At 47.8% G+C, this 25,451-nt stretch overlaps 2 protein-coding genes across 4 annotated transcripts in view; one reads left to right on the forward strand and one right to left on the reverse strand.

Annotated features, from left to right (window-relative positions):
- Nucleotides 1-378: 378 nt before the first annotated feature.
- The window catches only part of LOC310758116 (uncharacterized protein), a 36,818-nt gene continuing 11,745 nt past the window's right edge, over nt 379-25,451 (reverse strand). The window contains exons 7-15 of the mRNA XM_083604052.1: nt 23,694-24,206; nt 18,995-19,143; nt 18,368-18,790; nt 11,100-12,167; nt 9,571-9,666; nt 8,566-8,796; nt 7,644-7,666; nt 4,470-4,597; nt 379-2,280 (exon numbers count right to left, since the gene is read on the reverse strand). Coding sequence (XP_083460178.1) covers nt 1,757-2,280; nt 4,470-4,597; nt 7,644-7,666; nt 8,566-8,796; nt 9,571-9,666; nt 11,100-12,167; nt 18,368-18,790; nt 18,995-19,143; nt 23,694-24,206 — 3,155 coding nt within the window. The 3' untranslated portion in view covers nt 379-1,756. The remainder of the gene's footprint in view (nt 2,281-4,469; nt 4,598-7,643; nt 7,667-8,565; nt 8,797-9,570; nt 9,667-11,099; nt 12,168-18,367; nt 18,791-18,994; nt 19,144-23,693; nt 24,207-25,451) is intronic.
- On the forward strand, nt 15,674-21,216 carry LOC310757047 (uncharacterized protein). Of its 3 annotated transcripts, XR_014545026.1 has the most exons (3): nt 15,674-15,804; nt 17,973-20,822; nt 21,112-21,216. XR_014545026.1 is itself a non-coding variant. In XM_083602155.1 (2 exons), exons 1-2 carry the CDS (start codon nt 15,795-15,797, stop codon nt 19,088-19,090), a joined length of 1,128 nt encoding a protein of 375 aa, XP_083458281.1. In that variant the 5' UTR covers nt 15,674-15,794; the 3' UTR covers nt 19,091-21,216. The 3 variants fall into 3 exon arrangements, 2 of the variants coding, with proteins under 2 accessions (XP_083458281.1, XP_083458282.1); XM_083602155.1 differs by having other exon boundaries at nt 17,973-21,216; XM_083602156.1 differs by lacking the exon at nt 15,674-15,804 and adding an exon at nt 15,835-16,543 and having other exon boundaries at nt 17,973-21,216.

Raw genomic sequence — 25,451 nt, forward strand, 5'->3', positions numbered from 1 at the left:
GGGTTAAGAAGTTTGCTTCAGGATGAGAACAGAAATCGTGCTCCGTTGGCGCAGCGGCAGCAGGAGGCCCCATTAGCTAAAGTGGTGCTTCAGGTTATGAACAGTTTCAGGATAAGAATAGACCTCAGGAATGAATTAAGTACTTAACCCGAGGTACCACTGTATAGACACTTCCTCCCTCCCTCTCTCTCTGTGTGTGGGGGGAGAGAGAGAGAGAGAAGTGTTGCCATATTTCAAAAAGTAAAAACCAGGATACCCCGTGCTTTTCTTAGGAAGACCCAGAGGTTGTATGGCAGCCCTAAGAGAAAAAGAACACACTACACCATGCCATTTCCCCCCATCCATTTTCAATATTTGAACAGACCATAAACACAAGAGTTCACTTGTAGAATTGTATTTATTTACTCAACTTTTCCCAAAAAACTAGATCTCCATTGTAAGTCTTTTTTACATATATAGCGAAAAATAGTTCAAAAGGAGCTCTGTAATGCCAAAAAGAATTGAGGGGGCCGGGGAACCAACACATAACAGCTGGCACAGCTAAGGCCTCCAGTGTCTTGCAGTCAGGAGAGAAGAGACTCCACACTGCAGATCCTGGGGCGTGACAGGAAAAAGCAATTAAAAATAAGTTAATTAAGTCCTACAAGGGTGAGGGGTGTGTGAGGCAGCAGTGATGAAGTTTGATCACCAAAGTTCCTAGTGGGATTACATTCATCCCAAGAGCCACAGCACTCCAATGGTGCCCCAGAAAATAACAACAACCCTTGGACCTGTCATTTCTCCACCCGCACCTCCAAAATGGCCGTTATATCTATCTTTCTATCTCACTAGTAGTATTGATGAATACCTCCCTCCAGGTAAAAGAGATGGGGATAACATAAAGGAAAGAGGGACAGACAGGGGCATCCAAACCACACCTGGAACAGAGGGGCAAAACTGGCTCCTATGCGTTCCTTAAAAATAAAATGAAATCTGATGTGTGTGTAAACACTGGAAGATGCAAAACAGGAGATCATCAGGAGACAAGACACTGAGGAAGTTGAAGAAGGAACCATACCCGAACAGGAAACCAGGCGGGACAGTTCTGTGTAGAGTTGAATTTAGATGTACTCACCACTATTAGGTGGTTTCAGGAGGTGACTGGTGCCTTGGGACAGCAAGGCAGGGGGACGGGGTGTGTGGGGAGAGAGAGAACGAATTGATTCACAGCATGGACTGGATACAGCTCCAAGAAAATGTTGGGACTAGCTATTTTGTCTGGGCACCAAAAGTTAACACAATCCACAAGACCTGAGTGCCTGGCGTAAGACAGTTCAAGTGTCTTTGGAATGTCAAAGACGAACCTCCGACTACTCAGCCACCACTGTCAGAGAACTGCATGCCGAATGAGCCTCAATTCGCCAGAGAGATCCAGGTCGCAGAGATGCTGGAGGACAGGAGGAAAGAGAACCCCACGGGGGAAGAGAAAGAGATTCTTGCTAGGATGGAAGTGAGCCAAAGGAAAGAATTAAAAATTTATCTGGCCGAGCACCAAAAAAAAGGTTATCTGTGCAATAATAGATGTATGGAAGTGGGGGTGGGAATCCCTGCTCAGAGCGAACCCACAAGAAGACAGCAAGGTAAGGAATCCTCCAAGGTCCAACACTGAAACAGAGCAGGGATCTTGTCAGGGTCAATCGGCTGTGACAGGAGGATTTATCGCTAGGGAGGGGGGGGTTGCATTTAGCTACGTGCAAGAGAAACAGTAGCGACCGTATCAATTGCAGATTTTGATGCGGGTCCCCTTAGAAAGAATGCGGAAGAAGGGGAAGATGCGCTCGCGGAACGAGGCGTTGAAGGTATGGATATGGCCCATGCTCTCGGCATTGTAGAAGCTCAGCTGGCCCCGTTCATAGTCCAGGAAGACGCAGAAGCGGCGGAGCTTCTCAGATGGAGAAAGGGAGGTCTGCTCAGTGGTCGTCAGAGCCTGGTACTTTTTGCCGTTGGTCCCCACGCACCAGATCTCGCGTTTCTGGTGGGAGCCGCCCCCGGCGGACTTCTCTTTGCGCCGGGCCGATTCGCGGGCCACCCCCACAGCCCACCCCCGCCGGCCCCCCACCTCCACTTCCCAGTAGTGGCGGCCATAGGTGAAACCCTGCAAGGCCAGAACGCAGTAGTCGGAGTCAAAGCGCTTGGGGCTGTCGGGCAGGTCCCGCCAGCGCTCTCCGAGCCGGACGCCGAGGCAGTCCGAGGAAACGGTGAGGCGCGGGTGGGCTGTCTCGGGGTCCAGAATCAATTCAGCTGCAGGAAAGAGAGAGAGAGAGAAAGGGATCAAGAAAACAAAACGCTAAAGAAAGGAGATTGCGCATTTGGTTCCGTATACATTTAGTAGGTTCCAAGCATGGAATTCCTCCGATTCACAGCCTGCCTTATTCAAATGGCTCAGGGCAGGTTAATAGCAGAAGTTACTCTCAAGAGTTGAATGGAACCATGTCCTTAAGAAGAGCTTTGGCATGGCAGTCACCACCTCTCACAGAACAGGACCACTTCCACAGTTGGTTTTAATTCAGCAGTTTCTAGCCCATGTGGATGGTAATAACCGTTTTAGTTTATTATGCAAATATGCAGGAAGTCTTTAATACAGGAGTGGTCAAGTGGCAGCTCAAGATTTACACCCTATACAAAATTAAAATCTTTCATTTGCTCAATTACACACATGCAACATGCCCGTGAAGACAGCTGCTTCGGCCTTGGCATATTTTACACGACAGATTGGCCTCTGCTCATTCCCATACAACATAATGGATGTTTTAGGGACGCGGGTGGCGCTGTGGTCTAAATCACTGAGCCTCTTGGGCTTGCTGATCAGAAGGTCAGCAGTTTGATTCCCTGCGCTTTCATTGCTCTGTCCCAGCTCCTGCCAACCTAGCAGTTTGAAAGTACACCAGTGCAAGTAGATAAATAGGCACTGCTGCAGGGGGAAGGTAAACAGTGTTTTCGTGTGCTCTGGTTTCTGTCACAGAGTCCCACTGCGCCAGAAGCAGTTTAGTCATGCTGGCCACATGACCCGGAAAGCTGTCAGTGGACCTTGGCCTGAAAGCGAGATGAGCACCGCAACCCCATAGTCGCCTTTGACTCGACTTAACTGTCCAGGGGTCCTTTACCTTTACCTTTTTACTTTAAGGGATGTCTTATGAGAGCAGAACCACAGCGTAAAAAGTGGTTTTCCAAGCTCTAGAATTTCACCAGTTCATACAGAATGAGAAGGAGGGGAAATCAATAAAGACATAGCCCTAGCACACCAGCCTAGTAGTGGTCAGCTTCCCACTCAGGGCAACTCTGATATGTCAGTGTATGAAATTCTGATGGTGAGTGGAAAGAAGCTCCTATCTATATTGGTGTTCCCAAAGCTTTAACCATAAAGATGGTGAATCAGCACTGATATGATAGCCGATACAGGGCAGAAGCTTATGGAATAGTCCTATGTCTCAGACTACCCAGTGAGCTAATGGTCATGGCGAAACTTCCTGGTTTTCAGTTCAGTCTCTTTACCACTGTGCAGCACTAGCTCCAAAAGTCAATCTCAATGCTTTTGTCTTTTCATAGAACTGCAGAGTTGGAGGGGATTTGGGGGGGGAGCATCTAGTCCAATGAAGGAATATTTTGCCCAACGTGGGGCTCAAACTCACAACCCTGAGGGTAAGAGTCTGCTGTTCTGCCAACTGAGCTATACTGCAAAAGCCTTTTCCTTTGAAGCTTCCACTGCTCTACCTCTCTCCCACACTATTATCCCGTCCCCCTCTTCCATTCCCACCTCCAAACTCCCATTACAAAGCTTTATGCCTTGCAACAGCCACCTTCACCCCTTTTCACCAGAACTTTCCCCTCTCTTCAGTGCATCTGAATACGATATGATACGATGCTCTTTACTGTCATTGTCCCATACAGAACGAAATTGAAAAATCTCAGTAAGACATTCAAAACCCAACAAGCCTGCTATCCCAGCTATCCCAACCAGAATGAATGAATGTTTACCACTACGGCCAAACAGCACAGTAGAACCAGAATTTCAGCGCAAACACCAAAACGGTCAAAGTGGAATTCACCAGACAACATGCCAATTAAAAAGATCTAAAGTATGTACTTCAGTACATCTTTCCCAGAACCTCCTTGTTCTGAGCCTCCCACTTACACCACAAACAGTTATTCCCCTACTCACACAGGCCGCTGATCATTCCCAGCCTCCCTGTTTTCTCCCCGCTCAACAGTCTATAAGCCCCTCTAGGCAAGGGTATCTCTCCAGAATGAGATGCTTCCTGCAATTGGTTAAGGCAACTGCACAAAAGCAATTCCTAACCTCCATATAGCATGGGATAGACAGCAGCCCTACATGAGGCAAAGGAAAGTCCATCCACATCCCTTAAGCAGTTGCTTCAATTGACTACAGGAGCAGGAGACACAGCAGCAAGGAGGAGCCAGGAGCCTTTTACCTTGAGGGACTTGGCAGAAGATCTTCCCCATCTTCTTCATTAAGACGTCTATAAGGAAGTAGTTTCGAAATTTCTTTCCTGCATCCACTGGCACCATCTCTGGATCCTGGAACGTAATGTTCTCACACCTGGCAAGTTGATAATTTAGAGCACAAATACGTTAAGGGTGGGCTTGGCAACCAGGGGAGAAAGCATTGGGTCAGGAGAAAGGAACACGACCGCCCACACCACAATGGGACATGGGGCTATTCCTAGCTCAGCTCGTCCAGCCTCCTCCATATTGCTGCAGTAGCACCTAACAGTCCACTTCAATCCTTTGCTTTTAACACAAGAACACTGCACACTGAGAGGGAACAGAAGCGAGGAGATTAAGCTAACAAAGAGGTGAGACGACAAGGTGGCTTTTCACACTTTTTGGTCCTCACCTTCAAGAACAAGGTTCAATGAATTCTGCCAAGATTCCAAGCTTACTTCTCGTACGCTGTGCTCTCCGTAACGAGCTCAAATATTGATCCATAGATTCGTGAACTTGTTAACAGTTTTGCAGTAAAAAAATGGGAACAAAAGAAGAGCCCTTCTGGATCAGACCAAAGGCCCATCTAGTCCAGCATCTGGATGTCAGGACTGGTCATTGTCCTCTTCAGATCCCCACACAAACGCTTCTTGTTCTTTTATAACTTTTATTGCGTATTAACAAAACAATCTTATAAACGGTTCTTAAATATTATTCCTCAGAGTCACTTATTTCAGATACCTTCTGAGCTCTGCTTCTCCGTGACCAGCCACTCTCAAAATGTCGCACGCGCCCTTCCTTTTGCTTTCCCGCTCTTTTTTCTAACCTCCTGGCTAGAGCTGGCTTGTATCTCCCCTCCTCCGAATCTGAGCTAGAACTGAACCCTTCCCTTTCCTGTGAACAGCCGGTCCCTCCCTGTTGTTGTCTTCTATTAGATTCACTGCTCTCCTTCCCCCCTTGGGGAATGCTTTCTCCCTTTGAGAAACTGGAAACTTCTAACTCTTCCCTGACACTGGACATCACAGTGGACCATCAGATGTCCCGGGAAGGTCCACAAGCAGAACCTGAATGCAGCTCCTTGCAACTGGTATTCAGGGGCACACTGTCTTGGAGGTCAGGGGAGGGGAACCTCAGGTCTAGCGGAGCCAGACTGTTAGGCAAAGTACCAGGGTGGATTTGATTTAAATCACGATTTAAATCACTAGTCAGTAAGACTTGATCTAAATCCTTTTTTTTACAGAAAGGCATTCCTGCTGGTATAATCTTAATATTTACAACGAGATGAAGGTTTCATTTTTGGAATAATACATTTTCAGAGTAGTTTTTACAGTTATATCAAAAATTACTGATTTGGTTATACTATTAGAAATACATAGATAATTATGAAAGTATTATGAGGCTTAATAAGTTAACTGTTTATATTCAGACTTTTCTGCTGTACTTTATTGGAAGGAGAAAAATAATCATTTATTTAACTAAACTTATTTAACTAATTTAACCCAGCCAGATGGGCGGGGTATAAACAATAAATTGTTGTTGTTGTTTAACTAAAGCAATAACATTATAGCATATGTATCCATGTTTGTTGACTAATGTGGTTAAACATTTTTATTTTATTTTTAAAAAAAACTTAGACTGAGTTTCAGCACACATGAAAAACTTAAATCCTTATTTCCTGATGGCCTTTGGACTATAATGTAACTTAAATAGAAAACTATCTTTAGAAAGATTTTTTTCCTCCAAAAGCAGTTTATTTCAAAAATCCAATTTAAATAAAAAATTGATTTAAAAAAAAAACTGATTTTTTTTTATAGAAATGTAATGATTTCTTTTCATCCACCTGTAAAGTACTGAGTGACTTTGAAAACATACACCAGTTCATAGGGCCTTATTTCCAGCAGTTTGATAGCAGGCAGGTGGCCTCCCCGTGTATTCTTTTCAGCTCCTTCTAGAAACATTTTTGTTCAGACAAGCCTACCACAAATGGATTTTTCTCATGTTTTTAGTTTAGCACATATTTTAAATAGCTGTGTAAACAAATTTTTTTTAATGATAATCTTACTGTTTTATTCTTTTTGTAAACTCCTTTGAGGGTTTTTTAAAAATAAAAAACACAAGCAGTAAAGAAATTTTACGAAACGAATAAATAAAACAAATTTTTAGTGGTGCCGGGAAATGTCATTTTTGATAGCTTACACAAACACCTGTCTGTTGACTCAAAGGAGAAATTGCTGGGTAAGACGTTACTATGTGTTTTAACAAAGCTTCTGAATACCCACTCTGTAAACATTTAGGCTTTCAAGTTACTCTGCCTTCCCTTGATTTGGGAGAGTCAAACACAATTATAGACTTCAATTCAGTGTTAGAAACTGAGGTATGAAAGCTAGGAGCTAAATGGTACATTAGACCTCGGTTATGGGTGCAGCAACTGAATGTCTAGGCGCCCTTTTTTATAACAATACAAAGCTGAAAATGAATGAACTGCAGCTAAAATATGATGCTCATTTTTCACATGATCTAGTCCTTCCCCTGCCCCCCCCCAATATTCTTAAGAGGGTCTCTTCTCCAGTCTTCAGAGAGTACCTGGAAGTGGGGAGGCAGAATAAGGTCCTCCTTTCCTTCCACTCTGCAGTTTTAATCTGGAATCTTAGGTGCAGTACTGCACCTGCAGCTCAGAAACTGCTCAAACTAATGAAATTCCCCATCGCAAAATGCGATTAGGACAATGGGAGTTTCGAACACTGCTGCAATTAGACTCTGTGAAAAACGTTTTATGCGGATCTGGATTTTATGATGCAGTAGCAACTATGCCACAATGCACCGAAATACTGCAGCAATTCCAAAGGCGAACCAGCACCAAACCTGCTTTGCTTCAGCAAGGTTGGTGCATGATGTGCCTTTAGATTATTCCCTCAAACGTATTTTTCCCTGGGGGTGGGCAGTTGATGGCAAAAATTGGAGAACCTTGGCTGAGAAAGCAGAGGCTACCTTAAGATGGCCTTGAGACACCAGTGCCAGAGATTTATGGACTGTGGAAGCAGCAGATCATGGAATTTGATCAAATGAGCATATGGAAAACTACCAAGTATCTCAAGGCCTTTCAGATACACACAGGGTAACCGTCAAGGAGAAATTGGAAGCAGAAACCAAGATCAACCAACCTGACTAAAGTGCCTTTGAAGTCCTAGAAAAAAAGAAGAGAAAAGAAAGTCAAGAAGACAGGCAAATGTGGGGGAAACAAAATTTAAGAGCCTGTAGCCACTTAAGATGAAGATTTGATCTCTTCCAGTCCTACTGAGAGGGAGCAGGCAGCAGTGATTTCCTAGTACAACGAAGGGCTGAATGTTCAGACGTAACCCTTAGGAGGACTGAATATAATGATTATTTGCCCAGGGAATATACGAAGTCAACACCCATAGAATCTCCAAATCTTCAACATTATTGTTTCCTGCACAGGGTGGTCTTATTGGTGGTAGTGCTGGTCTTACATTCTAGACTTTAGTGTTATCTTCCAGACATCACTGGACTCTATCAGTCTGCCAGCATGGCCAACAGTTCAGAAATGATGGGAGTTGTACTCAAGCAACATATGAAAGGCAACAGATTCCCCACCCCTGCATTGGAATCGTTGAAGACAAGTCTGTCTCATGGAATTAGAGCATGGGTAGGCAAACAAAGGCCCGGGGCTGGATCAGGCCCCATCGCCTTCTAAATCCGGCCCGCAGACGGTGGGGGAATCAGTGTGTTTTTACATGAGTAGAATGTGTGGTTTTATTTAAAATGACTCTCTGGTTTATTTGTGGGGCATAGGAATTCATTCATTTCCCCCCCCTCAAGATATAGTCCGGCCCCTGACAAGGTCTGAGGGACAGCGGACTGGCCCCCTGCTGAAAAAGTTTGTTGACCCCTGAATTAGAGCTACTCAGATTCCATATAGCAAACTCACACAATCCTACACTAAACTCTTTGTGTCCAGGATTTGTACCACTGTACCACTTGTAAATCACTGTGGCACCACAGCCGGACAGATTCTTGGCCACTGGTCACCCTGAAGCCAGGCAACTAGAAAAGGGATTCATTCACCTTGATCATCTGCAAGCCATCCTGCTTGCTCTTGTCCTCCGCTTCTGCAATGAGGCGGCTGAGGGCAGCAGCTTGCTCCTCGAGGTGGGAGACGTTGTTACTCTGGCTGGCAAGAAGCACCTCGTAGCGGTCCTCCAGCTGGTGCAGCATCAATGCCTGCTCCCCAATGAGGAACTGGTGCAGCCGCTCAAAGTCCGCCTCAAAGTCTTTCATATCAAGCTTCATCTTGTTCTGCGGGAGGATAGGTAAGGGTGAGGAAAGCAAGCGTGAAGGTGGCTGGAGCAAAGGTTTCATGGCGAAGCACAGTGGAATTATGCACCTCTTTTCTTAGCAGGTAAGCCCCTTTATGAGGGACGTGGGTGGCGCTGTGGATTAAACCACAGAGCCTAGGACTTGCTGATCAGAAGGTCAGCGGTTCGAATCTCCGTGATGGGGTGAGCTCCCGTTGCTCAGTCCCTGCTCCTGCCAACCTAGCAGTTCGAAAGCATGAAGTGCAAGTAGATAAATAGGTATCGCTCCAGCGGGAAGGTCAACGGCGTTTCCGTGCGCTGCTCTGGTTCGCCAGAAGCGCCTTAGTCATGTTGGCCACATGAACCGGAAGCTGTACGCCAGCACCCTCGGCCAATAAAGCGAGAAGAGCGCCGCAACCCCAGAGTCGGCCACGACTGGACATAATGGTCAGGAGTCCCTTTACCCTTTACAAGCTACAGAATTCACATTATGGGCACGGAGTCTCAGTACTATCTATATAAACAATGCAACCAATCCACAAACATTGATCAATGGGAAACATTTTTTTTTAAATACAAAATGTAACTTAGAAAAAATGGGGATGGGAGGTAACATTTTAGACATTTCCTTAGACATTTCCCTTTTTCTCATGTAAGAAAATGCCTCTTCCAAGATTCCACCTGCTGCAACATGTGCATCCATCATCTGAAAAAAACCAAGCTCTCTCTTCTTTTCAGGTAGTTTGCATGAGGATAAAATAAGCTTGTCACTTACCCTGAGGTCTGCTATTTTCTCCTGTTCGACCGACTTCTGCTTCATAACAGTCTCCAGTTTCTTCTTCAGTGGATCCAAGTGGCCTTGAAGTTTGGCCTGAAAAATAAAATACTAGAACCTTGGAGAAACAGCCATTCAAGTTGCTTCAGTGTCTGAATTCTAAAGACACTGCAAATAGAATTTGCAAATAGAATAGAAATGCAATTACATTTTACAAAGCTTCCTATTTATACATAAGGAGTAGGACAGGCATAGGCAAACTACAGCCTTCCAGATGTTTGGGACTACAATTCCCATAATCCTTGACCACTGGTCCTGTTAGCTGGGAATGATGGGAATTGTAGTTCCAAATGTCTGGAGGGCCGGAGTTTGCCTAGGCCTGGAGTAAGAGCTTGGGAATAAACTTCTTGTTACTCAAACACATTTTCCCTTTTTTAAAAAAGTGTATATCATGCCTCCACTTTTCAGATCATTGCTTTCTGGCCACCTACTTGTCACACTTGGATGCAACTGGTATAAACAGTTGTAGCCTCCACACAACCGCTTCCACAAATCCTGAAAATCTCAGCTATTGTTTAGAAAAGGGAGCACAAGTTTCTAGTCCCTATAGCTTAAGGATTCGGGGGGGGGGGTTAAACTAGAAAAGTTTATTGCCTGTTTTTTAAATAAAGGATTTGAAATCAGATAGTGTCCAATAGAAAATATTTGCTTAATGTATCTCTCATTCCTCTGTTCTGCGTCCCAGGGTCTTACTGACCTAGTTGCATGAAGAAATGCATAAAAATACATCATCTTGAAGGAGATTGAGCTTTCTGTACTCCACATCAATGTTCACAGAGGAAAATCAAAGTGCAAAATTTAGATTCTAGAAGTAGTAATAAAACTACAAAAGAAGCTGCATGCCGCATTAAAAAAGAAAGTTCAACACACATCTGCACGCCAGTCACAAGTGGCATACCAAAGTTTGTGCCACTGGTGTGCATAAAGTGAAACATAAAATTCATGCATTCTTCATACAGGTTTTCTAGTTATATAACTGGATGTTAGGCACAAAATACAAATGAAATGCTTTGAAGAGTAATAGAAGTTAAACAATAGAGCTTTTATCCCTTGCTATTGTTTCTTACTGCATATCAGCAATTATCATACAGATCAACTGACTGCAATTGTTACAGAAGAAAACTCCTAAAGTCCTAATCCAAAAATAAAAGATTTTATGAATAGAAGGCTGCCTTAAACGGACACACCCTAAGTCCATCTAGTCCAATATTGTCAACTCTGACAAGATGCAACTCAGTCAGCGGACTATCCTAGCTTTGCTACATAAAAGGCTTTCACTAGAAATGTTAGGATTTGAAGCTGGAATGTTTTGCATAAGTTCTAGCACAGGGCTATGCCCCTTGCCTCTTTGCCAGTAGCAAGATACACACAACAGATGTTCCCCTATGCAAGAGAGCACATACTAGAGGTTCAGACTGTAATCTTTTGTTCAGTCCTAAGATTCACATTGACCCCAGCCTCCTGCATACCTTGTATTCTTGCACAACCTCTTCCAGCGGCATGACGCTGTGGTGCTTATGGGCCCGCGATTCTCTGCACACAACACAGATGGGCTCTTCATCTGCCTCACAGAAAAGCTTGAGGGGCTCCTGGTGCTTCTCGCACAGGGTTCGCTCAGCACTCAGAGCTCGTCCCGCCGCTAACACGGACGGCGATCCGGATGAATCCCCTGCCGCTGCCAGTTCCACGGCCTCCGTGGACACCGCCACGGAGTTGAACGGCTGCGGGTGCATCTGGCGGATGATCTGCACCATATTGGCCAGCTGGAGGTTGGGGCGGAAGCTGCGGCGAGGGAAAACCTTGCGGCACTGGGGGCAGCTGAAAGCCGGGCGCATCTGGGGGGTCGGCGGGGTGGGGGGCACGGTATACTCATCCTCCGGCTCCTCTTCCTCGTCCATCACCTCGTCGTCGTCGTAGCTGTCGAACAGCAAGTCGTTCCCCATGTCATCGTCCCACATGTCGTCGGACCCGGGGCGCTGGGCCCAGTAGGCTCTCTCGTCTTCATCATCCCACACGTCGTCCTCTTCGTCGTCGAACTCCTCCTCCCGAGACACGGCCTCCTCCTCCTCTTCCATGTCCCCGCCATCATCCAAGTACTCGTTGTCCTCCAGGTCGTCTTCGTCGGGGTCGGCGTCCTCCTCCGGCCCCAGGTCGTCGACCCCTCCGTCATCCGCGCCCGCGTCGGAGCCGGGCCCGTACCCTCCGTCCGAGCCGGAGGCGCCCGCGTCGTCCCCTTCCTCCGAGCCCGAGCCCCACAGCTGAGTGATGCACACGCGGCAGAAGTTGTGGCCGCAGCCGATGGACACCGGGTCGATGAAGTAGTCCAGGCAGATGGCGCACACCGCCTCCTCGTGGAGGGTCGCCACCGGGTTGGGGGCGGCCCGGGAGCCGCTACTTGCGGGCCCCGCCGCCGCCGCCATGGGGACCCCGAGCTCTTCCCAGTCGCCCCACACACTTCCCTCGCCGCCCCCCTGGAAGGGAGGCGCCTTCCTCCCGCTCACAAGGCCGCTCCCCTCGGCACTGCTGAGCCCTTCTCCTCACGGCGCCTCAGTTATGGGGGCGCCGCCCGAGGGGAACCCCCCTCCCCCCCCCGCGGCTCACCTGGTCGCAGGTACAACCGCCCGAGGCCCTTCCGGGCTCCCCCCGCCCAGCCCTGAAACAAGAAGCCGCCTCGGCACGCGCTCCACTCCCGCCGCCCAACTGGCCACGCCGAGGCTCCGCCGCCGCCGCCGCCGCCCGCGTCTCTATGGCGGTTAAGTGCGCCTCGGCGCCGGAAGAGAAGGGCGGGGGCTACGGCGCCGCTCTAGCAACCCACAGGGGGTTTCTATGATGCGGCGTGGGAGGGGGCGGGGAGGCGGAGGCGGGGGAGGGAGTGGGGCCTTTCTACCCTCAGCCGAATCCTCTGGGCTCAAGCGGGGGCCCGGCTGGCTCGCAGCACTTGTTTTACTTAAGGAGCTCCAGGGTCAGAGAGCCGCGAAGCCCCCGCGGCCGCTAAACAGGAAGGCCCTATTCCTTCGAGGAAATGCGCCGGAAACCGGGGGCCGCTCTACGTTGTTTGCGTCTCTATGGTCGCCGAGGGTGCCGCCTCTGTGAGATGGGCGGCGAGGCGGGGCTGCAGCCGGCCTTGGAGGGGAAGTGGGTGAAAGAGCCGCCGGGTGGGTTTCTGGTCCCAGGAAAGGCTTGGGCTGCTTGGGCCCAGAAGGACCCGTACATTGGGGCTGGGCACCAGCTGGGCTCCTGGGATGGACTTGAATGCATATTTCCAGAAGGAATTTCCTGAGTAGGGATGAAAAGTGCACCAGGCTTGCGATTATGGCCGCGACAGTTGCAAGGAAGGAAGGAAAGAAAATCGAGTATTTCAGGGTAGCTGAGCGGTGATCACGCGGCAGCAGATGCAAAATGCCAAAGATTTTACCAGCAAGGAAAGGAGTCGCATGCCAGAAAGAGCAGGCTCTTGTTTCATGTGAAATAGTTAATTTTTGCTGAGTTTTCAAATTTACTAAAACAAGGCTGTCAGAATGCAGGATGCAGCATGGGAGAGGCTTTTTAAATGGACAGCTTGAGTAGAGTAGGCCTTTGTTGCATGCAACCAGATGAGTGCTTTGTGTTGGGGGAGTTGTGGCTGCAGATTTAAGCCAACCCCTGACTTGTAATGTTTAAGCTGCTCTGCATCAGTCCAGCCTGCAATAGGGACAGAATATGACAGAACTACACTGCACTATAAACTATACTGTCATCGACTAAGACTCCACCAGAAAAATAGTATCACTTCCAGCATCAGCTTTCTCCTTCCTTCCTCTACCTGCCCACCCCATTAAACCCTGCCACCAATGGATATAATTCACCATGCAATCCCACAATGGCTTTTTCAAATCAGTGATGTCCAGTGAATTCAGGTAATTGATTCTCTTGGACGGCTTCTGATTTTGTGCTGAGGTTTCCATTCTCCATCCCTAAAATAATTGTGTTCTTAGGGACATAATAACAAAGAGTCTTGTATTATCTTAAACATGAGCTACAGACCATTTCATCTGATTAAATATTATCCCAGTATGCAAATTCACCATGTTTTTTTATTTCGCTACATGTGTTAATTGACTTACAAATGCCTGGATGTCTGTGTTATCAACACTTTTTCTGTGTGTGAATTACCACTGCTAATGACAAAATGACCTCCCCATGTGTAAAATTGCAATGCAACATAAGATTTTAGGCACTGATGCTTTTCACATATGTTTTTGTTCAGAACATTATGAAGCCCTTCTACTGATCAGCTTTGTTCCCATGGAAAAATATGCAGCAGCAAAAATTTCAAAACCGTTTTTGTTCAGCCTTTCTTTTTATTTTCAGAGTATTGTAGTGTATATGAAAAGTTGGTAGCCAGCTGGTTTCTGTAGTGTAGTGGTTATCACGTTCGCCTCACACGCGAAAGGTCCCCGGTTCGAAACCGGGCAGAAACAGCAATTGGTTTTTTTTCTCACACCCGCAGACTTTCCAAAAGATCTCTTCTTTGTCTTTTTTTTTTTTGCAGTTGTTAACACTGCGCTCTTTATAAATAGCTTTCCCCGCAAAAATATTCATCTGGATGCACACAATGGGAATATACGTAAGTCACAGCCTTAAACGTGCAAATCTTCAGAATAAGGCGACGTTTGTAGCGGCAGTGCGAAATCTAACAGTGCTTTTTTCTGGGGCTACGCATACCCCTAAACATTTTGTGAATCTTTGTATTTTTGTCCATTTACTGTATTTACTTTTCCCGATTTGAACTGTAAAATAATGATTTTCTTGAGTCAAAATGAGAGTACCCCTAAATATTGTTTAAAGAAAAAAAAAGCACTGCTAATAGTTAATAAATTGTGAGTACATGATAAAAACAGCGGAAAAGAATTTGGGATGATTTGAGAAATTGGGCTCTACTATTTTCTATGAGAGGCAACTCGTTTAATTTTTATTTTTAAACCACCAAACAACGCGTTGGCACTGTGTCATGTGCATATTTGAGGCATGGCTCAATTCCTGCACACTAGAGTAATATGCTAAGCTAGTATTGACTATATGATTCGCAGTGAGCGACATATTTAATTCTATATTGGAAAAGTTCCGAGAGAGCAATAATTGCATATTAACTAGACTATTTGCAGCCAAAAGCATCAGCCGCCCGGCTAGCTCAGTCGGTAGAGCATGAGACTCTTAATCTCAGGGTCGTGGGTTCGAGCCCCACGTTGGGCGCAGACTTTTGCTTTTTAAGTTCTTCCATTCTTGCTGTATTTCCTTAGGAACAAATCCCCCAAATGACCAGTGGCCTCGGCAGTTGTGACAGCTGCAAAAACACCACTCCCCCGAAAACGCGTTTCTTAAATCTATACATGCAAGTGGAGTTTACAACTGGAAGGAAACGCAAAACACCCAGCTTTCCGCTCCTAAATTGCTATTATTATTTTTCACTATGGAGCTCATACAAGAATGCTCACGTGCCTATGTTTTCCCATCTGCAAATCATATGCACGGGTTTGGTTTTTTTGTGTGTGTGTGTCTTTTGCTAAGTGAAGAGGAGTGATAAAGAGGGGCGCTCTCCCTGTCCCCCATTTTTGCATTTTTGTTTTGCATGCCATCTCAGTTTTTCCAGCTCTTGTTTCAGTCGGTTTCCACCAGGTTTTTGCATTATTTGCCCGATCCCAGGATCGGAGCATATGCGTAACCACGCAGGCTTGGAGCACGCGAACCATAGAGAAGAGTGCCCTTTAAGCATGTGCAGAGTGCATCTCGAACACCCAGCAGCACTCACACTCAGGGCCCACGGGAAAGTGAGTTCAGGTGCAGGTCTGCTCCCTACAAAAGAGTTGGATCTTCTTCCCACATTTCCCCCACCCGTTTCAATTAAGCACCACTTTCCAACGAGTCTGCAAAGCGACGAGCCGGGGCAAGAGTCCAGTCCGAGCCGAACTTCAATTCCCAGAATGCCTCGAGAGCGAGGCGTCCCCCCCCCTCTTTGCCCACTAGGACTACATATCCCATGGTGCTTAGCGGGGGCCGTACAAAAGGCCACAGGAATGCGGTCACAGTCTGGCTCCGGGTTGGGTGTTCGCTCCGCTGCGCTGCACCCCTGCTTCTCCCCAGGATAAAACCCAGGCAGACGCATATATACATACATACATATAGGAATGGACCCCGGTAAGTGCCTGAGGCAAGTTTGTGGGTGCCCCCCCCCGGCCAAAAAGAAAACTGATGGTAATCCGGTTATTGCTGGAGTATTTTTGCAGGCGACTCTTGAGGCAGCAGGGCCGGCCAAGGGTTGCAGGTTTCACATCAAGGGCAAACACAGAACCCCGCATCTTAAAACCTCTACCGGGAGACTTAAAATGCACGTCATTTGACAACTTTCCTTGCCCAGCCTTTGCTGGCCTTTTGATGCCCCCGGAACGCCTCCTGTCACCACGCTGTTGAGATGTTTTCACTTTAATTTTGAGTTTATCTTTGCCTAATCTCAAGACCCAAGCTTGCAATTAGTTTGGACTAAGGATCCTTCCGTGGCTGTGCCATTGGTGATGTGTACCTGGGTTAGAATCCTTGCTTCACCTATAGATGTGTTAGGATAACATATACCCAGCCTTGTTATTCATCACATTAGAAAAAGTACGCTGATCCCAGTAGTGATTTTCAAGGGACAAGGCAGTTTGGAGGATGTGCCTCTGACAGCACAGCCTTAGACGTGTCTGCTCAGAAGTGAGTCCAACTTAGTTCGTTGGCGCTTGTTCCCAGGTGGGTATAGGATTGTCGCCTAAAATCAGAAAATAGGTAAGGAGGCTATTGGACTAATCAAAAGCGGGCAAGCTTTCTGAGTAATGCAAAGCTCCTCATCAGGCAGAACAAAAAGTGGCACAGTGAGCGTCTGAACTAAATGTGTCGGCAAGTAAGAAGTGTCCAAAATGGGGGTTGTAAGTAAACTGTGTTTAATATTCCCTTTTTCATCCAAAAGGGCACATTGGGGAGAGTCTGTTTTGGGGCCTTAAGTGGCGAGATTTCACACGCATTCAGTTGCACCAGCTTTTCATTTAAGTAGTTAAGGGGACAGTCAGGAAAACGACCTTGTAGTCAAGATGGGCTGCGCTTGCAGCTGGTTATCTGAGGATGCTTGCTGGAGACAGGCAGACGACACTTCATTGGGAATTCACACTTTGGCAAACACTAGAGCATCAGCACGGGGCACTTCTCGGGCTTCTCATTAGGAAGTGGAGAGTCCACTTTCAAAGCACTTGAAAAAAATAAAAATGAAAAGCAAATCTTAAAAATGAAAAGCAAATCACAATATGCATCACACTAGTGATGCTGACTGTACATCTGGAAAGTGTAGCTAGGTCAAAGTATAATTAACCCAGGCAGAGCCCTCTGCTTCCACTCAGTATCCTCCTGCCCCATCCCTTTCCCCGCTTTTCTCAACTGGCCCTCTTCTTGTTTCCCTACCATTGACTCCCTTAACTCAGTTCAGGGGTTGCAGTGAGACAGTGACTTCAAATCACCGCAAAAAGTGTGCAGAGAGCTCTGTGAGGTGCTTTGAAAGCTTGAACTCCCTGCCCATCAGCTGGTAGGTGGGAAGTTCATGTCTGGCTTCTGTAGGGATGGGATGTGCGCATGAGTTCCCTGCGAGGAGCTGATGCGCACAGCCGGATCGAGCAGGCTTGCATTGGCTGCCCATCAGCTGGTAGGCGGGCAGTTCAAGCCTGGGCTTTCCAGGGATTGGGCAGACTTTTTTATCTGGCTGGCCAAATTTGGCCTGCAAACCGGAGGTTTCCCACTCCACTTGTGGTGGATGATGATTTGCTGTGGTGGGGGGAAGGCAAGATGGGACACTTAATAGTGTATCTAGAAACCGAGGTGCAAGGAGTAAAAAAAAGTTTCTGTGCAAGAGAGGGTTTTTTATACAGGTCAAATCTGACTACAGTGGTACCTCGGGTTAAGTACTTAATTTGTTCCGGAGGTCCGTTCTTAACCTGAAACGGTTCTTAACCTGAAGCACCACTTTAGCTAATGAGGCCTCCTGCTGCCGCCGCACCGCCGGAACATGATTTCTGTTTTCATCCTGAAGCAAAGTTCTTAACCTGAAGCACTATTTCTGGGTTAGCGGAGTCTGTAACCTGAAGCGTATGTAACCTGAGGTACCACTGTATTTCCTAGTGGCCATAGAGTTGGGCACCTCAGCACAATCTCGACCTCTCAAGTCCTCCTTGAAAGTTCATTATCTTTTCTGGTATGTAACACCCTTTCCTGCTCTTCAGCTACACTCCCCGTAGCTTGTGGCCGCATTGTGGAGAGGGAATGACTGATGGCAATCTTTCTTCCAGCCGGCGAAGATTGGATCAAGAGAGAAAATGAGGAGGAACCTCCCGGGCGAGCGGATGCTGAACAATTGCACGAGACGTTATCGGAAGGGAGCGAGGATTTTCCCGATCCCGAGCAGCCTGAAGCCCGTAAGAGGGGCCTGGAAACCTGCCGGGACACGTTTGCGGGAGACCTTTGTTTCGACTACGAGAACGGCCCCCCGAGGATGCGTGCGAACGACCGGCCGTTCAAATGCGACGTGTGCGAGAAAAGCTTCCGCCACAGCTCCAGCCTGCTGACCCACCGGAGGCTCCACACGGGGGAGAAGCCGTACAAATGCACCGACTGCGGGAAGAGCTTCAACACCAGCTCGGCGCTCATCGTGCATCGCCGGACGCACACCGGGGAGAAGTCCTACGTCTGCTCGGACTGCGGCAGGTGCTTCAGCGAAGGCTCGGTGCTCATCAAGCACTGGCGCATCCACACGGGGGAGAAGCCCTACAAGTGCGCCATCTGCGGCAGGGGCTTCCGGCAGAGCTCGCAGCTGCGCGCCCACGAGAGGACGCACACGGGCGAGAAGCCCTACGCGTGCCAGGACTGCGGCAAGTGCTTCAGCACCAGCTCCAACCTCTCGGCCCACCAGAGGACGCACACGGGCGAGAAGCCCTACATCTGCGCCGAGTGCGACCGGCGCTTCGGCCACAAGTCGCACCTCATCTCCCACCAGAAGACGCACACGGAGAAGCTGCACGCTTGCCCCGACTGCCCCGCCAGCTTCCGCATGACCCACCAGCTGCTGGTCCACCGCAAGTCCCACCAGGAAGACCGGCGCTACAAGTGCCTGCTGTGCGGCAAGACCTTCAGCTACAGCTCAGCTCTGCTGGCGCACCAGCGCATGCACACGGGGGACAGGCCCTTCAAGTGCCTCGAGTGCGGCAGGAGCTTCATCCGCAACTCGGACTTGAACAAGCACCAGAGGATCCACACGGGCGAGAAGCCCTACGAGTGCCCAGAGTGCGGGAAGAGGTTCAACCAGAGCTCGCACCTGGTCAGCCACCGGAGGGTCCACTTCAAAAGCGGCGCCAAAAACCCGGGCGCGAACGTCGGCGCTCCGGCTGAGCAGGAAGTCGAGTCTTCCTGAAGGCCGCAAGGAACTGCTTCTGTAAGTTATGGAGGCCGTCATCTGGCTTTCTTCTGAAAGAGGTTTGCACGGAGGGACTCTCGAGCAACTCTGTGTGCTGGAAAAACAAAAGTTTCTGCACCGAGGCAGTTGGGATCCTTCGCTGAGGAAAGCAGAGTTCTGGGGCATTGGGTACCTTATGGTTGACATGGTTAAGAGTTGTGGACTTGTAATCTGGTGAACCGGGTTCGATTCCCTGCTCCTCCACATGCAGCTGCTGGGTGACCTGGGGCTAGTCACACTTCTTTGAAGTCTCTCAGCCTCACTCACCTCACAGAGTGTTTGTTGTGGGGGAGGAAGGGAAAGGAGAATGTTAGCCGCTTTGAGACTCCTTAGGGTAGGAATAAAGCGGGATATCAAATCCAAACTCTTCTAGTATAACTTGTTCTTTCTTGCAGGTCATAGAAAAGGGCAGGGAGAGATGCAGGACGCAGAGGCTTATGCCCTCTGGCCCTTGGAAATCTTGCTCAGCCCTTCTGCCTTCTGGAAACGTGTGGGCAGTGTCTGTCTTTGCTGTCTTAAGGACTAGAAACTTGGGCATGCGGTGCTTTTTAAAAATGGAATGTTGTGCTGGCCTGTGTCCTTGTGCGAGTGCAGAATATACTCTAGAGGAGGGGGAATTATATTTTTCTTTTAGCCCAAGGATTATGCTGCCTCCTGTGCAGTCTGTCAGGAACCCCATGCTAGTGGTGGGTGGAGCCAGAGGAAAGAGTGGGCGGAGCCACAGGTGTGCCCTCTGGCCTTGGTGCAATAGGCTACCTTGCAGGAATGCAAAAGTCAGAGGTTTTTACATACACGCAGCCCATGCCCATCTCCTCCTCCAGCTAGGCAGACGAGAGGCATTTTCACAGTTCAGGGACCCACTGAACCCTCAACAAGGAGTGCATGGTGCAGGATTGGTGTGGAGGTTCCCACTCAATTCAAGAGAACTGTAGTAGAACAGTGGGACTGGAACTAAACTTAAATTAGCCACGCTTTAGTCTCATTGAAGTCCATGGGGCAGGTTAGCCGTGGCATCACTTAGTTTGGATGCCAACTCAGCCTTTGCAATTTCTTGGTGGTAGGGAGAGAAGGGAAGGTTGACCTTCAGACCCCAGGAGGTACACAGAAACCAAATAGAGCTGTTTTTACACTGGAATGAGCTCCTTTTCTCTGTGGTTCCTCTGTTTGATGTTGGCAGTGCTAGGCAGTTGCTTATGAGACAGGACATGATCCAACCAGCTTCTAATTGCCACCTTCCATTGTCTTGTATTTGAAGAGAGGAGTACAGTAGTCTAACAAGGAAGACGAACTGTACTTTTAAACAAAAGAAATGAATGGCTATGTTTTGTTACTCGGTCATGAAATAAAACCAAGGGATGACTAGATGACCTTTGGGTCCCTTCCAACTCTGGTTCTATGACTTGGAAAGTAGAAAACAAATAATCGCCCACCCGCCTCAAGAGACCATGGCCATCGCTTAATAATTCCTGTAGAATGTGTGTGTGTATATTTATCTATATATACAGCCATGGGATGTGGGTAGTGATGTGGGTTAAACCACAGAGCCTAGGGCTTGCTGATCAGAAGGTTGGTGGTTCGAATCCCCGTGACGGCGTGAGCTCCCATTGTTCAGTCCCTGCTCCTGCCAACCTAGCAGTTCAAAAGCACGTCAAAGTGCAAGTAGATCAATAGGTACCGCTCCGGCAGGAAGGTAAACGGCATTTCCGTGCACTGCTCTGGTTTGCCAGAAGTGGCTTAAACATGCTGACCACATGACCCAGAAGCTGTACGCCGGCTCCCTCGGCCAATAAAGCGAGATGAGCGCCGCAACCCCAGAGTCGTCCGCGACTGGACCTAATGGTCAGGGGTCCCTTTACCTTTATCTATACAGCAGGATTCAACTACCCTGTTCACTAGCAGACACCAGCACAAGGAACGGCTAGCGCAAGGAAACTTTCCCCCCGACACACCCCCAAGGGTCAGGGGCACCCCCAGAACAGCGTGCAATGTTTTTAAAAAATCTTCTCTGGCACAGTTAGTAAAGTAAGCCAAACTTTTTGTTCTTGTATTACTCTGCTTAATAAATTTTTAAAAATAGTTTAAAATATTTTCGTACACCTTTCCTTGCTCTTAAGAACTGGACTACAGCAACCCAGTTCATCAGTCAGTTTTAAAACACAAGAGTTGTGTCCTTACAAAAGCACACGTTTATAGAGATACGGTATTGGGGTACAGCAAGCTTTTTCAAGCAGGGATGGGAAATTTGTGGCCCTCAAAACGTTGGCAGGACTGTTAACTCTCATCATCCCTGCTCATTTGCCACGGTGGCTAGGGCCGATGTTGAGTTGGGAGTCCAACAACATGGTATGTGATTGTCAAATATCTGAAGGGCTGCCACATTGATGATGAAGCAAGCCTTCTCCTGCTCCAGAGGTTAGGACCCAAAGCAATGGGTCCATGCGGCAAGAAAGGAATTCTGACCAATCATTAGGAATAAGCTTTCTGACAGTAACAGTTGTTCAAAAGTTGAGCGGGCTCCCTCGGAAGGTTGAGGAGTTGCCTTCGAGGTTTTTAAGCAAAGGTTGGATGGCCATCTGTGAGGGATTCTTTAACTGTGATTTCTGCGTTGCAGGGGGCTGGACTTGAGCACCTTTGGGTGCCCCTTCTGGCCCTACGATATGTGGAAAGCGACAAGGTGCCCACCCCTGCATTTAAGTGGCTTTTTAAAAAAAGCGTGAACAGAAATACTGCTGAGAGCTTCTAAAAGCATCTAGCTGCGTTGGAAGCAAGACTTTTATTCTACAAAAAAAGGGGGCAGTGACAGATCAAAGGCTTGGCACAATTTACATGAGGCTCAGACCCTCTTGGCCAACCCCTAACAATGCCCCCCTGCTAGCAGTTACTATTTCTAGGGCAGCCACCCCCCAAACTCGGCCCTCCAGCTGTTTTGGGACTACAATTCCCATCATCCCTGACCACTGGTCCTGTTAGCCAGGGATGATGGGAGTTGTAGTCCCAAAACAGCTGGAGGGCCAAGTTTTAGGGTACCTTTCTAGGGTGAAGGTGCTTCATCTACATTCTTTCAGTAATTCAGTATTCCTCTTTTAGAAAGGTCGAGGGATAGCAGCTTGTGGAAGGACCAAGCTCCTAGCCTGAGCTCTCTGAACAAGGAGCTTTTGAGCTCAGCGGGCTTGCGCTGCATCCAGCTAAAAACAGACCCACTGAAATCCATGTGCCTTGTTAGTTATGTCCCTTCGTTTCAACGGGCCTACTCTTGAGTATGATACATTGAGTACAATGCCAGGCGTTTTAACTACCGCAATACAGCTGGGTATGGTTCACAACTGTATGGTTTTATAAGCTGCACACTTGAGGACCAATTTGAAACTGCATTCAACAAGAAGTCTGAACAGCAAGAGAAGTCTGAAATGGGACATGGGCTTGGATTCTCACGTGCCTACTCTGAGTAAAGCCAACTTCATGCTTCCTTGCAATGTACGTGAATGCTGGAGAAACCAAAATTCCCACCAGTTCCAACACGGAAATAAGCCCCTCCCGTAATAATAAATCCCGGCTCCCTTTTCCATTTGACAATAACCCACACTTTTCTCTTAATACCTTCTATGGACACATACACACTACTGACAAGAACATTATAACCATTTATTTTCGGTTATGAATTGTTAATTCACTTTAACAGGACACGGTAAAGATTTGATTGAAGAAACCCTACCCAGCTGCCCTGCTTTCGTTCTCCTCAAACCCCTCAATTGTGAGGAACCCTACCAATCTCCCTTAACGTGCTAAATCCAACCAAAAAGAACATCTTTCAGAAGGTCCATGCTACGTTACTGTCACTGCAGTTTAACTCTTCGCCGAATCTCTCAGAGAAGCAAACTGGGAGTACAGGCCTTAGTGAGCTATTTCATCCTCATGGCTCAGTATCTTACATCTAGTAATTTATTTCCTAGATGGGATGTGGTGCTGTCCCTTTCCCTTTTGCACTATTTTTTAACAGCAAGAAGATCTACTTTAGTCTGGGGCTGCATTAAAATACAAATGCTGTCCCTCTGGTGCAGGCTAGTTGCAAGAAGTCCACTCTTCCCAGCCAAGCTAGCAATACAACCTGGCTCCCTCCATACGCTTTGGACAACAATTAGCTTTGGACTACAATTCCCATAAGCCCCAGGCAGCTAATATATGGAGGGTTTCATGCTGGCAAAGGCTGGCCCAGAATACATTGGAATGTGTAGTATAATCCACACAAAAAACCACACCCGCCACCACCCTGTTCCCTTCCTGTGTGGGTAACATTATCCTATTCTACGCATAACAGAAACTTCCAATAATTTTATAGCTTTTCAGTTGGCCAGTAAATTCTCGTGCAATTTTTCCAGTAGCTGAAACACAAGCTGTGTTCACGTTGAAACTGGAGTCTCTCACCAGTGTCTGGAAAAATACAGATTTGCAGTACATTTCTTTGGGAGGGGGCAAGGAAGTGAATAAGCCTAAGATGCTTTTCCTCCGCTCATAGGCCAAACAACATCAACTTCCATTACTCCAGAGTGCATGTAAAGTTAGGGACACAGTCTGAGCCGGGACCGGAGCCCCACCCACATCCAGGGATGAATTATATCCCCTGCAAAGCGGCTGGATGGGAAGGCGAAGATCAAGTCTTCATTCTCTGCATCAAAAAAGGTCACCTGACCTGCTTCGTAGTCGAGATGCACTTGGATTCTTTTGTAGGCCTTTCTCAGGGGCAGCGGGGTTGGAGGGGATGTCAAAGCTCTGTAATGATTGGCTCCCAAATGCTCCAAAGCCCAGACCCCCTGTTCAGGCCGGAAGTTGAGTTTCTTCTTCCTTTTCACAGACTCTTGGGCTACACCCACAGCCCAACTCCCACCTGACTCCACCTCAACCACCCAGGAGTGCTTCCCCGAGACAAACCCTTCGCAGCCCAGCACACAGGGGTACACGTTAAACCGGCCCCGAGAGCCGGGACGTTTCTGACGGGTGTCGCCCAACCACACACTTTTCCCGTCGTCAGAAAGGATGAGGTAGGGGCCCGCTGTGCCCGGATCCAGGGTCACACTGGCTGCAAATAGAGAAGAGAGGAACAGAAAGTTAAGGCTTGCCACTAACATCTCCTGTTTACCTCAAGGCGGCACGTGAGCCTTACGGTGACTGTTCTGAACCACTAGCCCAAAGGAGTGCGCATGGGAGTGGTTGGGTGAAGGTATACCATGGGTAGGCAAACTAAGGCCCGGGGGCCGGATCCAGCTCAATTGCCTTCTAGGGTGGTCTTGGTGGTGGTGGTCTTACATTCTAGACTTTATAAGCAGAGAAAGAAGAGTGTTATCTTCCAGACATCACTGGACTCCATCAGTCTACCAGCATGGCCAACAGTTCAGAAATGATGGGCGTTGTAGTCAGGTAACATATGAAAGGCCACGGATTTCCCACCCCTGCGTTGGAATCGTCGAAGGCGAGTCTGTCTCATGGAATTAGAGCATGGTTAGGCAAACTAAGGCTCATGGGCCGGATCCGGCCCAATCGCCTTCTAAATCCGGCCCGCAGACGGTGGGGGAATCAGCGTGTTTTTACATGAGGAGAATGTGCCCTTTTATTTAAAATGCATCTCTGGGTTATTTGTGGGGCATAGGAATTCGTTCATTCTTATTTTTTCAAAATATAGTCTGGCCCCCCACAAGGTCTGAGGGACAGTGGACCGGCCCTCTGCTGGAAAAGTTTGCTGACCCCTGAGGTATACTGAAGGATGCCAAAAACGCCAGAGTGAGAAAATACAATTACAATTTACAGAGTTAGAAGGGATCACGAGGGTCATCTAGTCCAACCCCCTGCAATGCAGTAATTTTTTTGCCCAATGTGAGGCTTGAACCTACGAGCCTGAGATTAAGAGTCTCATGCTCTACCAACTGAGCTATCCCTCTGTATGTTCAGTCCCAGTGCTTTATTAAAAAAAGGTGTAAACTTAAAGTCTGCCAGGTCTCCTAGCCGTTAGACATTTGGGGTGGACACCACAGCAAGGAGATGGCTTGTCTGCACCCAAGCAAACACACAAACATTCTTTATACACTTTGTCTAGGACTTCCCAACGCTTCGTCTGCCCAGATGAGGGCATAGGTGGCAAATACCCAAGTTTTACAGATTGTTCCCCTTTTCTGGGCTCAGAGCCCAGCACCCGAAGCTTCCCGGATAAGGGTAACGAATCAAAGCAAGTCTGTTAGCTCATATCAATGCAAGTGAATATATGGGCTCATTGCTACAGTGACTACAGATTAGTTGTGGGTTATCCTGACTACCAAGATGGCGTAAGCAA

This window comes from Podarcis filfolensis, assembly GCF_964270895.1.
Source record: "Podarcis filfolensis genome assembly, chromosome: 2".
NCBI classification, from domain to species: Eukaryota; Metazoa; Chordata; class Lepidosauria; order Squamata; family Lacertidae; genus Podarcis; species Podarcis filfolensis.